This window comes from Spodoptera frugiperda, chromosome 22 (assembly GCF_023101765.2).
Source record: "Spodoptera frugiperda isolate SF20-4 chromosome 22, AGI-APGP_CSIRO_Sfru_2.0, whole genome shotgun sequence".
Classification (NCBI taxonomy): Eukaryota; Metazoa; Arthropoda; class Insecta; order Lepidoptera; family Noctuidae; genus Spodoptera; species Spodoptera frugiperda.
In genome coordinates this window covers 2932302-2948936 of record NC_064233.1, presented here as the reverse complement: position 1 = coordinate 2948936, position 16635 = coordinate 2932302, and the positions used below count along the sequence as shown (strand labels likewise).

The 16635-nt window shown below is 39.5% G+C and overlaps 2 protein-coding genes across 3 annotated transcripts in view; one reads left to right on the top strand and one right to left on the bottom strand.

Annotated features, from left to right (window-relative positions):
* LOC118280114 (pyruvate dehydrogenase (acetyl-transferring) kinase, mitochondrial) overlaps positions 1-16635 on the top strand; it is a 44678-nt gene that overhangs the window by 26238 nt on the left and 1805 nt on the right. Inside the window, exons 2-7 of the mRNA XM_050702528.1 lie at positions 7127-7184; positions 10958-11107; positions 12385-12569; positions 13852-14046; positions 15010-15176; positions 16240-16354. Coding sequence (XP_050558485.1) covers positions 7127-7184; positions 10958-11107; positions 12385-12569; positions 13852-14046; positions 15010-15176; positions 16240-16354 — 870 coding nt within the window. The remainder of the gene's footprint in view (positions 1-7126; positions 7185-10957; positions 11108-12384; positions 12570-13851; positions 14047-15009; positions 15177-16239; positions 16355-16635) is intronic.
* LOC118280041 (gastrula zinc finger protein XlCGF57.1-like) overlaps positions 3159-16635 on the bottom strand; it is a 65509-nt gene continuing 52032 nt past the window's right edge. Inside the window, exons 3-4 of one of the 2 annotated variants that reach the window (XR_007706730.1) lie at positions 3335-3442; positions 3159-3226 (exon numbers count right to left, since the gene is read on the bottom strand). The gene's annotated coding sequence lies outside the window, so the exon portion shown is untranslated. Of the gene's footprint in view, positions 3443-16635 lie in introns of both variants that reach the window. The other variant, XR_007706729.1, reaches the window with a different exon arrangement.

Below are 16635 nucleotides of genomic sequence, written 5' to 3'. Positions count from 1 at the left end.
TAACGTCACGCCTTTTATCCCCGAAGGGGTAGGTGCAAATTACGGCACGTAATGCTACTGTACAATGTACACCTACGTTTCACCATTTATGTTAAGTCCCATGTAATAGAGGGTTAATTCTTTTAATAAATCTATTAGCAACGGATAGCCAAACACGACAAACCAGTTGAAGGGATAGGGGTAAAAATTGAAATAGTTATAGATATAGTATGGAATAAAGTTTTAACCTACGGGAACGCGGGCGAAGCCAGTGGCAAAAGCTAGTTTCCAATTGTATAATCTCTATTTATCTATCTATAAGTATATTAATCAGTCACTATAGGCTATACGTACCTAAAATATTTCCGCTGACTCTGCAGCAGAGAGCTATTGTATCAGTCAACGTTCTCAGTCGATCTTGACCTCGTCCGCACATAGTTTATGGCCGAGCGAGGCACCGACACCGGTCCGTTTAGTCATTGTTTATTATGTTTCGACTCTCGAAGTCTCTTGTCGCTATGCGCGAAGTTTTCTCGAAAGCGCGCGCCGGAGTATTCTGAATTACGAAGTACTGGAAGTATTCCGTATACAGAGAATAGGAAAGTTGTCAGTTGACAGTCTTTTTTTTTGAGCAGGGTTAATCATCCATTCACTTCTCCCTTGCCTTGGGCGAGGTGAGATTGAGTGTCAGACTCTTACTGACTAAAAACCACCCCGTTCCTACTTTTCGAGCTGGAATAATTGGTACCTAATCAGTGAAACTGGGCAAAATAAGCCTAGTGATTAGAAAGTGAATCACTCAAACCGATGATTTTTCTTTATTTTACACGTGTAATACCGATTGACCTGATAACTAACTGTTCCTATAGCTACGTGGACGTTGTGCCAATCTTATTAGGCACACTTAGTTGGCGCCCTGCCGACACCAGCGTAGTTTCCGCTATAATCTAGAATATCTCTGCTAGTTTCAAGAACAAGGTTAGACGGACATAATATTATGGAAGATTTCGACCTATAATCGATAGGATAGGATATAAATATCGGTAATATAAAAACTTAGCTTCTGCCAGCGGCTTTGCCTACGTTCCCGTGAAATAAAAAGTAGTACCTATGTGTTATTCCAGACTATAATCTACTAATACTGAAACAAGCCGCTATCCAAAATTTCATCCTAGATCCCTTCAACCGTTTCGACGTAATTGAGTAACAAACATACTTACATACAAACTCACAGAATTTCGATTATAACAGTACAGTAGTTGTGTTGTTACCTGTTTATTTTCTTCCTGTAAGTAATTTGCGTGTTAACAAACATAAATAAATAAAACAAAATCCATTTTGACTATAAACTTGCCTAAAAGTTTGTTTTTAATTTCAATTAGTTGAAGATATATGTGCTACAAAATTTAGTAGCGAGCTAGCTGTTAGTTGTAGCTAAACATTCTCGATAATTCCAACATCTGCCATGACTAATATTCTAGTAAAACACTGTAATTATAAAATTACGAGAATTAGAAATAAGGGGAACAACTTTGTTGACGAAAAACATGTTGACACCATTTTTATTTGTTTGTCATTCCGGTTATTTGACTAATAAAACGAAATTAACATAAACAGGTAATGTCACGTTAGATACGTAACTAATAATATACGAAAACACTCGAGTTCAACAACAATTTTGTGTTGCGTGCCAACTTTTCCAGTTCGCGCCAAAATCAGCTGTGGACTTTGTACCGACGCCATTTTGTCTGGTATTGAAGGACACGTTTTGTTTATAAACTGTGCCGGCCAAAGTGCGTTGTCACTTGTCTATGTATTGTCTGTGCTTGAGTGAAGAGGATAGAGATATAAATGAACGTGGTGTTAGAAAGGGTTAGCGATAATAATAGTCAATTAAGTATGATGCATGTTTCTTTGTGGCAGTTTGAGTACTTTATTTTATAGCGGAAAGATTTGCGAATATTGTTAATTAAATACGCATACTTATTTTTTTATTAAGGTATATTTTTCCATTTATTTATTTACGCAATAATAATTGAAAATATATACCCAAGTATGTAATACAACTGATCCGGAGCCGCGGACTACCTAGCGGGTTTACCGGAGCTCCGGGTCGAAAAGCAGGAGAAGGAACGGGGTGGTTTTTAGTCAGTAAGAGTCTGACAGGGAGTCGAGAGGGAGCTCTCGCCTCGCCCAAGGCGGGAGAAGTCATTGGATGATTTTCCACCCTCAAAAAAAAAAAGTATGTAATACAAAATGAAAAGAATAATATACCTAATTGATTCAGCATAATGAAATACCTACTTTCTGTAAGTAAAAGTTACGAGTAATCGTATGTTTTCAATTTAAATTCATTACAATATGTAAACTTAATTCGTAATGTATTATTTATAAACTGAAAAGCGTTTACATATTTATTAACTGCTGAATAATGGCTTTTGCTTAACCGTAAACATACCCAACACACGTTTGACAGGTTTGGAGATCACAGCTAAGTCACCAAAAATGCGAGAAACGGGAACCATCAGTTTCCCGTCTCTCGGTGGCGGAAAACAGTAGTTTTATAGGGTATACCCTTATCCAGCATAGGTGGATTAAACCTAAAGAGTGTCCTAGGCAAGTCCAGTCAGTCAGTCCACTCTATAGACAGTTGAATACGCAAGTTTCGCGGTGCCCCTCTGTCTATACCCTGGTGCACTAAGCATTTGTCCAGTTTCCCTTCGGGACAGACAATTACGGCTCTGGTGTCCAGCACAGCACGGAAGCTGCTGGATGCAGTTGCTTCAAACCATTCGATATGGAAGTCATTGGGGGATGCCTTATACGTTCAGCAGTGGATTTTGATGTTCAAACCAAACTATAAAGCATTAGTGACCTACAAACGTTAAAAGCATGCTGTTGGTTCGTATCAAATTTTTGTTTGAAATCGATGTCATAACAACAATGTTTGTTTTTCTTTTTTTGATGAATCATCCATTACTTGCTCGCGTCGGTTACGTGCGTCACCGACACGCCCCCTGCAGCTCTATTCTAACACGACTAGCTACTAAATTTTAAATGGCTATTAAAATCTAATTCCGTCTCCCTCATTTCAAGGTGGATTGCCGCGATAGAAATAGTTTCAGGATCAATTTATATTTTAGTGCATTGCAATTGGTTGGTTGCAACTTTCTAATCTGTGTTGACTGGACAATGTCTGCACTACATGAGCTGCTGTTTACATGTGAACATTAGCTCATGACGATACCTAAGTACGTGTGTCGCCTGGACAGTCTACGCTACATCCTTGTTGACTGGACAATCTCTGCACTACATGAGCTGCTGTTTACATGTGAACGTTAGCTCATGACGATACCTAAGTACGTGTGTCGCCTGGACAGTCTACGCTACATCCTTGTTGACTGGACAATCTCTGCACTACATGAGCTGCTGTTTACATGTGAACATTAGCTCATGACGATACCTAAGTACGTGTGTCGCCTGGACAGTCTACGCTACATGCTTGTTGACTGGACAATCTCTGCACTACATTTACTATTCAATAAATATAAAGAATATTATTTTACATGTGTAACAACAATAGCCTGTGATATCAATGCAACGCATTACATAACAAATTAACATAATTATCGCCTCAGTTCTTCGAAGTACGTGTGATATCATTTGATGGAAAAACAACCTTTATTTCACCTGCTATAGGTGCTGTTTTTGTATACAGTGGACTGGTAACTGCATAAAGTTGATCACCTTGAGTTGTGTAGTAGTTATTAGTCAAGTTGGATCGTAGATATGGTACCTAACCTACATGGGCTTGGTAAACAACTTGGGGGCCATTTTGATTTTTCAATTACAATATTCGTTTGAAAAGTGTGTCAAATTATCTGTCAGATATAAGATTAAGGAAGGTAGGGAGGTCTTTGCCCTGCAGTGCTGAGCATGACAAAAAAATATTAAAAGATATAACAGATTTAATAATTGTGAAAGAGGCCCTTTTAGCCTGTCCCGGTTCGCCTTTGGCATATGTTATTCCAGAATCCAGACCACAATCTACCTCTGTTCCAAATTTAATCTCGATCCCTTCAGCCTTTGTTTTAACGTGAAGGAATAATAAACAAACATACATACAAAATGTCGTATTTTTAAAATAAGTAGGATTAAAATTAGATAAAGTACTTTCACTTTTAAAGGTGACTTTTCCCAACCTTGAATAGGAAAGGAGAAAATATACCGATAATTTTACGCGAACCGGAAAAATCTGCTTTAGGTCCGGAAAAAACTGGCTAGAAGCTAGCCAATTGGATTACGTAAAACACATCGATGATGCACCAAAAAATTGTTTTTTAAAATAGCATGACGCACTGAACTAGTTTAAACTAGTCAAAAGTAAAAAGTACTAAAAGCAACAGCTGTGTGGCAATTAAATAAATATTTTTATCGCGCCTTGTGTGTACAAATGGCAATTGTAGCACGTAGGCACGGGAGACAAGCAGCTCATTAAAGTATACTATAACTGTCTTTCTTTCATGAATTTTGGACTGTAGTACAAAACAGTAACGTTGAAAATCCTTTAAAAGAATTTTGGATAACTTGACAAGCTTTTGTGCAATACCTACCGAGTACCGATATCCAGAATCTACTGAAGTCAACAGGGTATGGTGGCAGAGACAGAAAATTGCCTCCTTTTGTAAGACATGTGAGAGAGTAATGTCCCTAAAGAAGGGTGCTGAGCAGGATCGCGGGAGGACCGATCCTGCTTGTAGAAGGCGTCGAGGAGGCAATCGCCTTGACGTCAAATGACGCCCCAATCTCTATTGCATCAACTGCAGGCGGACCTTTGAGGCCATCGTCGCATAGAGTGAGGACTCTAGGTGCCCACCTTTCCCACACTCCCTAGTCTTTTATCCCCAAAAAGCTAGAAGCCTTTTTAAGGTTTCCCCTTGTCATAAAAAAAGGATCTACTGAAATGTAACCGTTCCGCCCAGTTAGTAAAAGACCAGCAAAAATATTCATTCTATTTTTGCACACGAAATACTTTAATTTTATACTATTCGCTCAATCAAATCCTGTCTCTGGTTGAAGTTTGGACCGTTGATAAGAGAACAGACCACAGATAACAAAGTACATTTCAAAAACAAGTTCCGATGGACACACCCCCTTTTTATCGTAGTGGACAAAGGAGGTTATGCATTGGTAATGAGAATTGTAATTAAAGTAAAATGTTTCGGTAATTAGTCTTATCGTTAATATTTGTAACGGATTTAAATAAATTATGATCGATTTATTGGTGGAACGTCATTATTGTTGTGTATGCGAATATGTAGCAGGATTGATATTGTTTGGGGAGCTTCGTATCATACCTATGGTAAACTAGACAAGTGCCTAGGGCGCTAGGTTACACAGTGGCGCTTAGGGCGCTAGGTTACACAGTGGCGTACAGCAGTAGCGCGAAATAAAAAATAGGGCCACCTATGAACTTGTCTGAAGTGTTCTCTGGGTTCAATCCACCTCTCAGTTTTGGGCTAGTTTATAATGACTAGATTTATATTTTAACTAGCGATCCCGCCCCGGCTTCGCATGGGTGCAATAATGGTGATATATTAGGCATGTATTATACATATAAACCTTCATCTTGAATTACTCTATCTATTACAAAAACCGCATCGAAATCCGTTGCTTAGTTTTAAAGATTTCAGCATACAAAGAGACATAGGGACAGAGAAAGTGACTTTGTTTTATACTTTGTAGTGATTATAGCCGGTGACGCTTTACTCCTCTGTCCCACTACTATGCAATTATTTTCAAACATGTTTACACTATTACAGACTCCAAAATTAAATAAAGGCCTACTTAATAAAAAAGCTACTATCTCCAAAATTCACGCACCAAATTCGATTATAAGCCTTTTAGCACTTGTAAAGTGTTCAACTTTCCGAATCGATGGTCCAGAAAATAGTGGTTCGGCTCAGTACCGTATAATGGGACGCAACAGCTGATAAATTGTCATTTACAGAGACAATGAACTGCAAAATTAGGGAACTAATCGGTCGAATTGAATTTTTATGTTCAACCCACATGTTGTGTGTAGATAACTATCTGCCTTTTTTAAGAATGCAAAATCAGCCAATGACTCTCTCTTTTGCTCAGGCTAGAAGGAGTGTCAGACTCTTTTTTAGATTGTTTTTATTAATTAATATTTTCTTCTTGCTAAAGATTTCACCCGCGTGGAATATTTTTTTTCTGGTTAGATTCCGATATAACTATGTCCCACGTTGGGTGGCATTTGCAACTCATACTGACTGACGGCTGTGCTAAGGGCCCTGAGGCTATAAGTGTCAAAAAATTACATAACGTCATATTTTCGTAATCTGAGGCTTTCAATGACAATGACTGACAGATTATCCGTGATCATGGCGCTTGCAACAGTGCCGAAAAATCGGAAACTCGTAGACATAAATAAACATGGTAAATATCCCGTCTTAAGTTCTAATGTTAGAATCTGACAGATGTTTAAAATGTATTTTAAATGCACATTTTCCTAGTATTTTCAAGCACAAAACATCTTGTTTATACTGCAAACATCTTATTTGAAAGCAAACAGTAGTCGCTTTAGATTGGGTTTTCACTTCTGACGTAATAAGCCAACATATAAAATGTATATCAGCACTATCTTTATTATTTAAGACTTTAGTTGCTTTAATGCCGTAATTGTAAACTTGTGTAATAATTATCTTAAAATTTTTACTTACTAAAACTCTTCAGCTTTATAAATGTTTGTTTGAACGCGCTAATCTCCGAAACTACTGGTTCGAATTGGATAATTCTTTTTGTATCGTATAGTCTATTTATCGAGGATGGTTATATGATATATAAGATCAAGCTACGACCAATAGGAGCTGAGCAATGAGTGATAAATTATATACGAGAAAATACAAAAGTAACTTACGTCTCTGTCTCTTCTTTACGCCTAAACCGCTGTACCGATTTTAATAATTATTTTTGTGTTGGATAGTCCATTTATTGAGGGAGGCTATAGGCTATATGAGATTACGCTATGATCAATACGGGCCGAGCAGTGAGTGAAACTGCGCGAGAATAGTTAGTTTTGTTATGTTGGTAATTTATTGACAATGTTTTTTTTTTGTTGCAGGTTTGAATGCGTGCGAGAGTAAATCTTTTCTCTTTTTGAGGAAAGAGCTGCCTGTCAGGTGAGATTTTTTAAAATAAAAAACAACTTTTCAGTTTAAAATGTGTAATAAATAGACCAATTAGACCATATCCTCCATAGACCATATACTTAGATACTTTTGAAACGTCAACAAAGCAAAGAAACAAATAAACAATAGACTGTCAGTCTGTCCGTCAGTGAAGTTAGAGGTGCTCGTTCCAAAGTGTAGCTTTAAATGGAGAAGATCAAGCAAAACACTCCATTCATTACTCTTTAAAAAATAAAACTCCCCTTATATTTCCTTAATCGAAAATCTCTTAATATTACTTGCCGGACTCTTACCGGCTAAATAATAATAAATCATTGCGGTGTTCCTCCTCTGCCAGTGGCCGTGACCCGTGTTGCCCTTGCGGATTCACCGCACCCGGCCGGCCTTGACCTACCGCTATATTTGCGACAGGTCTCATCATATAGCAGCCATTGAAGGCTGCTTCCTTTCCTCGAGTGAAAGAACCCTACTCCCTCTACGCTCGCATGGGCAGCGGACGCCTGACCCGAATAGCCTAGCTGTGATTTGTTATAGAGGAATTTAATTAAAAATCGACTATCAATATATTTTTTGTAGTGTTGTCACATATTTTTAATTTTAACGCGTTTCAAAAAATGACAATGAGAGATTATTTATTTGTTTTTAACCATATATGGTAATCCCATACAGTTCTGTTTTAGAGGAATATCCTCCCACGGACTCTCCGATTGAGAGGTTTTCCCAGTAGGCTACAATATAGAGTACTTCAAGAAGGGACTAAATATGAGGTTTATTAAGGGTCGACAAAGCGCATATAATGCCCCAAGTGTTGCAAGCGTTCATAGGCCACGGTAACCACTTACCATCAGGTGGGCCGTGTGCTTTCTTGCCACAGCAGTGGTATAAAAAGAAATGTATGTGTCAATTTAGAAACAATATAAAAAGGCTTCTGATCCCCAAATAAAAGAATTAGGGCAAATAGAAACGTCCGGAATATATTGTTTATCTTATTTTATACGGCTTCTCAAACATACGAGTGTTTGTGACATTTTTTGTTATCAAATGTCTAATACTATGGAATGTTGCCGAATTTTCTATTTACATCATTATTATTAGCCAGTGACAACAACTGATCTATCTGTAGATTTACTTATTAAGTCTTTGACTGCCAATAGAAAACTGTTGAAGGCAAATCCTCCGCTAACGTCGGTCACCGGTGACCACCACGGTGTTCAATGTGTTAAAGATTGAAGTTTGACATAAGCTCAAAAAACTGCTGTCAACATTCTATCTATATTTCCGGAGCTGCGGATTGCTTTGTGGGTTACCAAGGCTCCGGCTAGAAAAGCAGGAGTAGAAACGGAGTGATTTTTAGTCAGTAAGAGTACCAAGTTTCTGACACTCCCTCTCGCCTCGTCCTAGGTGGGAGAAGATATTTGTTGATTAGGCCCACTTAAAGAAAAAAAGCTGAGTCCATTTCCACCAGTGCTAAGATATGTGTACCAATGAATATGATTGGTAGATACCAAACGCATCCACAGCAACGTAACGTTGCAAAAGCATCCTAATGCAAAGATTTAGAATAAGATCGGATACAAATTTCTACCGTTATTTCACTCTGTGGTCATCTCTACGAGGCGGCATTTGTTTACTCAACTTTAAAGAACAGATATCAGATATCGTAGGACACCAATAAACAGATAAGACAATAACTGCCTATTAGCTGTCAATATGTGGCATTCAAAGTGTTGCGATAATCTGGAAGATTCGAGCGAACCTTGGAGATTACCTCTGTATGTTAGGGTGAGGATATAGTTATATATTTCTTATGAATGAAAACAATGTTATCAATTACTATGTTAATAGATTAGGTACATATTACTGTATAAAATTGTAGATCACACTGTACACTATGGATGCATTAAAGTGATTTGATTTGATTTGACTATCTTCGTCCAAACGCACAAAACTGACATTGGGTTATTAGGTATCTTTAAAAGATTCACTTAAATCGCTATCTCCTATCACTGTATCACAACCTCACCGCAATATTTACGCGCGAATCAAGGTTAAAAACACTGTTGATACGCAGAAATTTAATCTCTGATACACTACTGATAACAAATACGTTTTCAAAGACGTGCTCGCCACTCGCGTAGAAAAACGTGCCCAGAATATTATGTTATTATTGATATTTAGATTGTAATCTGTTATGTTATTTTGTATATTGAAATTAATATGTCGATTATTCGAATTCGTCGAAATAGGGTGCATACCTAAGGCCAGCCGTACACGGACTGCTTCAAGCAGTTATAACCGACTGCTTGAAGCCGCGACTGCGCGATGAACTATAGCCATTCATTCGCTGCCGTACACACGACTGCTCGAGCAGTCGCGACCGCTTCAAGCCGTCAACAGCTTCAAGCAGTCGACGCCGACCGCTCGAGCAGTCCGTGTACGGCCGCCCTAAGAGCCATCAGATTACCACAGATGGGGCCTAGTACGGCTGATGTCTGATCTGGAGTTGCGGGCTACCTAACGGGTTTACCGGGGCTCCGGCTCGAAAAGTAGGAGTAGGAACGGGGTGGTTTTTAAGTCATAAGATGAACCCTCTCGCCTTCGATCAAAGGGGATAGACTCTTACTGACTAAAAACCACCTGTTCCTACCTAATCCGCAGCTCCGGCACAAATATTTACCTGCTTCTATGATTTGATTTGTTATTCATATTACGCATCAGTTTTTTGTTTGGACGATTCCGAAGTTTGTTTTTTAAGGTAAAAACAACTTGATGAGTCATGTTTGTGTTTGAAATGGGGGACCTTCCTCAATAGTACGATAGTTAGGTACTAGATGTTGGAAGGGAAATTAAAATACCACCCCGTTCATACTGGTTACTTTTCGAGCCGGAGCACCGGTGGAAACGGTACACCCACTAAGCAGTCCGCTGGAACAAATAGACCTGCGTGGTATGGATTGTGCTATGGTTGGCCTTATATCATACATACGCATACTCGACCTGTAAATCTTCCTTGCTTTTTTACTTTTCGGCGGAGCATGTTTCGTAGCACAGCTACATAGCTTAGTATCAGTCAAAATTTGGTCACATAGTTTAACAGCTTAGCTATCACATCTTAGTAACATAGTTACGTATCTTGGTGGAAAAGCACCCTATACAAGCTTGATCGGAAAACGATTGAGGTGGTTTCTAAGCAGGCTTATTTTTCTTAGAGATGTTAGCAAAATACTGCTAGGTATAGCACGTGAGAATTCGTATCTGGTTTAGGCACCAAGATATTCATTTAGTATTTTACATATTAAACTACTGGTAAAAACTGGATATAGCTATATCCATCCCTTTTTCCACAGGCTGGAATATAATGAAAGAGATAGCGCTGCTACCAGAGATGCTACGGATGCCGTCAGTCGTGGTGAACCAATGGTATGAGAGGTCTTTCGAGGAGATCATCCAGTTTGAGCAAATGGAGCCGGATCCACATATTAAGCTCGTAAGTATTTATATATGGATATTTTTACGGTACCACATAGTTCCACAATTATCTATTACATCTAGTGTAACAAATCTTTCGGTTTCGGCCGAGTTTCGGCCAAAAACAAGTAGGCGACTATTTCGGTGTAACATGGCACCTCTAAAAACTGGCTCAAAAGTAGGTGTTAAATTAAAGGCGAGGTAGAAAACACATTTTGTATGGAGCTTACGCCAGACGTCTATCTCCAGTTAGCAAATCTTGCCTCGCCTGAACATAGAAAACTCGTTTCTCGCAGGCTCGCGAATATAATGAAAGAGATAGCGCTGCTACCAGAGAACCTACTACGGATGCCGTCAGTCGGGCTGGTCAACCAATGGTATGAGAGGTCTTTCGAGGAGATCATCCAGTTTGAGCAAATGGAACCGGATCCACCGATATTAAGCTCGTAAGTATTTATTTATTTGGATATTCCTAAATATCCCCTTCAAAATATCACCAATGCCATAATACGACCTTCAAACCTTCAAGAAAAGAACATATGTATATATGGTGTCCATTGGCGGTGCTGATTGCTTACCATCAGGTGACCCGTCTGCTCGTTTGCCACCTATTCCATAAAAAAAATGTTTGTTGTCGTGCTTACTGCTCGTGGTTATAAGCCCCGGGCGTGACTTGAAACTAGTCGAATAGCTGGTAATGTTTAACTAACTTCCTTTGCTAGTGTCTTTTTTTATGGATCAGGCTGGTAAACGAGCAGACGTATCACCTGATGGTAAGCAATCGCCGCCACACATGGACACTTGAAACACCAGAGGCGTTACAAGTGCGTTGCCGGCCTTTTGGGGGTTAGGAATTTAAGGGTTGTTGGGGAATCGGGGATTGAGAAGATTGGGCCTCCGGCAACCTCACTCACACCACGAAAAAAAAACGCAAGCGTTGTTTCATGTCGGTTTTCTGTGAGGCCGTGGTATCACTCCGGTCGAGCCGGCCCATTCGTGCCGAAGCATGGCTCTCCCACACTTGGAAGTGTAATGAATCAAGCATGTTGTAATTGTAATATTTATAACTATACAATTTTATCAACTTATGCCAACACGGGTATTGTTCATTGAAATTAAGCCAATTAACAACTATTGGAATTCTCGCCATATTATACTGCTTCATAGTTCATACATCAAGTGATTGTAGTATGAGTGCCTAGTACGAGTTTGTTTATGTTAAAACAATCGACGCGATTAGGTATAACGTTCGGCACTCTGATTGGCTGCTCAAGTTAAGCATCCAATCAGAGGGCTAAACGCGGTAAAGTTTCGATCGCGTTAACGTAAAACAAACTCGGTATTAGCACTCTGCACCCTTAGTACGCGTTCGTTGCTCTGATTGGCCGGCGCAAATAACCGAACCAATCAGAACGCCGAACGCGCTCTCATTACGATTTCGTTAAACGTAAAACACTCGTACTTAGCCCTCTGAACTCAAGTCCGATTCTTGAGTCAGCAGAGTTATACTGACAGTTAATTTTTTTTTCTTTTAATTTTAAATCGGAGTCTGGAACTATGACGCCATTTGCCTTTTATGGGACTCATAATCTTCTCAAAGTTTTTATTATTATAACTTTCATGAGATATACTAACTGTTTTTCGGCTTACTCGCGTAATTATTTGACTTAGAGCTCAAGTTTTCAATATTGTAAATATTTTTTAATCTTCTTTCTTTCCACAGATTCTGTGAACGCCTAGTACACATACGCAACCGTCACGCGGACGTCGTCCAGACAATGGCTCAGGGTGTACTGGAGCTGAAGGAGTCGCACGAAGTAGACCCCAGCACGGAGAACTCCATCCAGTATTTCCTGGACCGCTTCTACATGAGCCGCATTTCCATAAGGATGCTCATCAATCAGCATAGTAAGTTGTGGATCTTTTTTAATGGAATAGGATGGCAGAGGAACTGACAAATCATCAGGGGCCTTAGTCTGCTATTACAATTGTGTCAGAATGGTCGATCACTGAGCAGTGCGAGAGGGACGGAGTTATACAACCTTCATAGCTCCGTCCCTCTCGCACTGCTCAGTGATCGACCATTCTGACACAATTGTAATAGCAGACTAAGGCCCCAGAGGTCTTAGTACTATAATTTTATTGTAACTTTTGTGAGACATACTAAATTAATTATTATGTTATCGGAATGATCTGCTTATGAATATGAGCCTCTAGCATGGCTTGAAACTAGTCGAGTTCCTCGTCAAACAATTACGTGAGTAAACCGATAACATAATAATTAGTCTTAGTACTAGTTTGTTTTACGTGCAACAAGATCGAAACGAGACGGTGTTTGGCGCTCTGATTGGTTGGTTTATTCGAGCCGGCCAATCAAGTGCTGAACGCGCTCTCGTTTCGATTACTTTAAACGTAAAACAAACTCATACTAAGGGTACAGAGTACGAGGTACAAGTTTATTTTACGTTACGTTTGGCGCTCTGTTTGGTCTGCTCCGATTAACCAACCAATCAGAAGGCTAAACGTCATAAACGTAGTCGATCGCGTTAACGTAAAACCAACTCGCATTAGGCCCTCTTTTTTATGGGATAGGAGGCAAACCAGTAGACGGATCACCTGATTACGCAACATCAGAGGACTCGCAATTGCTTTACTGGCCTTCTAGGGACTTAAGATTGAATTGGGAAGGGGGATTAGTTAGGATTAGATATTAAGCCTCCCTTAACCTCGCTCACACACATAAGGGTTGTTTCACGCCAGTTTTCCTCTGAGGCCGTGGTATCACTCCGGTCCAGCCAGCCAAGCATGACTCCTCTCACATGTTGTGAGGCCTAAACTATGATTTTTTTTTTATGAGACATACCGGTAATCGAGCAGACGTATTACCTGATGGTAAGCAATCGCCGCCGCCCATGGACACTTGAAACACCAGAGGCTTTACAAGTGCGTTACCGGCTTTTTGGGAGTTAGGAATTTAAGGGTTGTTGTTCGGGAATGGGGATGGGGAAGATTGGGAAGGGGGAATTGGGCCTCCGGTAACCTCACTCACACAACGAAACACAACGCAAGCGTTGTTTCACGTCGGTTTACTGTGAGGCCGTGGTATCACTCCAGTCGAGCCGGCCCATTCGTGCCGAAGCATGGCTCTCCCACACTTATGTCTATTAATTAAACCTTTTCTCCCTTCCAGCATTACTGTTTGGCGAGCAAATAGGTCCAAGACAGGCATCAGTGACTGGTATCGGCAGCGGCGGCCGCCATATTGGGTCCATTGACCCCGCCTGTGATGTCGCGGCTGTAGTGCGCGATGCGTATGAGAATGCCAGGTTCCTGTGCGACAGATACTATTTGGCTTCACCTGAATTACAGCTGTTGCAGGATGGAGGTGAGATTTTGTATTTTTTTTGTCTGTTTAATTAAAATCGACACGATTGATTGGTGAAACTTGGAATATTGGAAAAACTTGACTTTAAACTTAGTTTTTCTATGGAACAAGCCAATAAACGGAGCAGACGGATCACCTGATGGTAAGCAATCGCCGCTGCCCATGGACCTCTTCTTACACGGAGAAGGTTCACCACTCTTGCTCAATGCGGGTTGGCGATTTCAAACTTATAATTATAAATTATAAGACCAGGTTTCCTCACAATGATTTCCTTTACCGTTAGTCAATGGTTTTTGACTAACATATAACTCGGATAAAGTCACATTGGTACTGGCCATTGGTGGTTTCGAACCCTCAGTCATGAGAAGCGGGTGTCTTAAAACTCCAGGCCATAACGACGATTATGAGATATATAAAAGTAATTGGAAATAACGGTCATCAATCGGTTCAAGTCGACTTCGCCTTGTCTGGGCACTTATAAATAAAAGCCCCGATGTGACTTGAAACTGGTAGAGCTTTTCTTAGTAAACTGTTATTTTCATTCAGTAAATTATACCTGATACTTGTTGCATTACCAGGCTTTTTTCGGATTTTAGAAAATTTCTTAATTGTAGCACAGAATCTGGAATTGTGTATAATATAGCAATAGGCTCACCCCCTATTACATGGGACTTATAACACAAATGGTGAAAATTTTGTGTACATTGTATAGCGGCATTACGTGCCGTAATGTGCACCTCTGCCTACCCCTTCGGGGATAAAAAGGCATGACGTTGTGTGTGTGTGTTTTCCTGATAGTTTCGCTCCTGTTACCTGGATACAAAGTAGCAGTGTTATTTAAGAACTAGTATGCTTTATGACTACACCTAATCTTTTCGTTTCGTGGGTGACTTAAGTCATTTTTATTGCGAAAAAAGCTGTGACATTGTTTTTTTTTTTAACTGTACCTATGTTCTCTTCCAGTACCATCCCAAGGCCCGATGCCGATAGTGTACGTGCCGTCCCACTTATACCACATGCTGTTCGAGCTGTTCAAGAACTCCATGCGCGCCGTGATGGAGACACACGAGGACTGTCCCCCGCCCATCACCGTCAACCTGGTCAGGGGGCAGGAGGACGTGTCTGTTAAGGTAATTCATCATCAAATATACATATATTAACTAGCGGACCCGACAGACGTTGTCCTGTCTACACGTCTTTAATTTGAAAATTTGTCGGATCCAATGTAAAACATTCCGAAATCAACAACTACTAATAAATTAAACATTAATTAAAAAACCATTGTTCAGCGGACAAAATTGTGAATCTAAACAATTCTCAAATCACCTTGAACACACACAAAAAAATCATCAAAATCGGTCCAGTCATTTAAGAGAAGTTTAGTGACATACACACTTACAGAAGAATTATATATATAAAGATAAGAATGATGACTGGGTCAAAAATAAATTATTTCAACTTTTCAATACAATAAAATATTGAAAAATAATCACACTGTCATTCATAGATTTGATGATTTACTTAATTTTCGAATTTTTCTAACTATGTTTCTAGAAATAAGTCTGCTGTTTGACGTCAAAAACTTATGACGTCATAATAGAGTACATATTTCATACAAAGTCCATAGAAAATATCGTTTTCGACGTTTCGATAAAAGTATTGAATTTGACTAGTAGGAAACATGACTCATCCCCAATTCTCAAAAGTCCGGCAAAGCACTTGTAAGTCAGCTGGTGTGATGGGTGTCTATACTGGTCGCTTACCATCAGGTGATAAGGTGATCTGCTTATACGCCATATAACTAGAGTCTTTTGATGCGATTTCGAAGAGGTACACAGAGTTGCACATTTAATGTAAAAACACCTTTTGTCACTAGTTATGTTGGTTTTTGTGCGGAAAAATAATCCAATGACTTTTCTCGCCTTGGGTGAAGTGAGAGGGAGTTTAATACTCTTACTGACTAAAACCCAACCCGTTACTTATGGCTTCTCCTGCTTTGAGCCAGAGCACCGGTAACACAACTCCGGATCGGGCATCAGCCTTACTGGGCCCCATTATCATCCCAAAAAAAGGTGGTCGCAATATTGACTTGTTTCATAACAACATGCTTCTTTCGTTGTGAAAAAGGAATTAAAAATATGATTTTACTGTGTATTTTATTTACAATATTAACCTTATTTTGTCCCCTCTTAGCTATCAGACCGCGGCGGCGGCATCCCGCGCAGCGTGTCGGACCTGTTGTTCAAGTACATGTACAGCACGGCGCCGCAGCCCTCCAAGTCCGATGCACACACCGTGCCGCTAGCTGGTGACTACATTTATATATCTATACTATACTATATACTATCAGCTTTTTAATATTAGTATAGATTTCATAATTTTTATCTGACTAGATACTTAAAGAAAAGTCTAAATTACTTTATTATAAATAATATAATATTAAAAATATCTAGGTTATCTACTTTATCTCGGTGTTAAAATGAAGAGGAAGATTATAGGTATAGATAGTTATTAACCAATATCATATTTGCAACAGCTACATAGACAAATCATAAAATAGTTACTATTACCATATACGGACTTGACTAA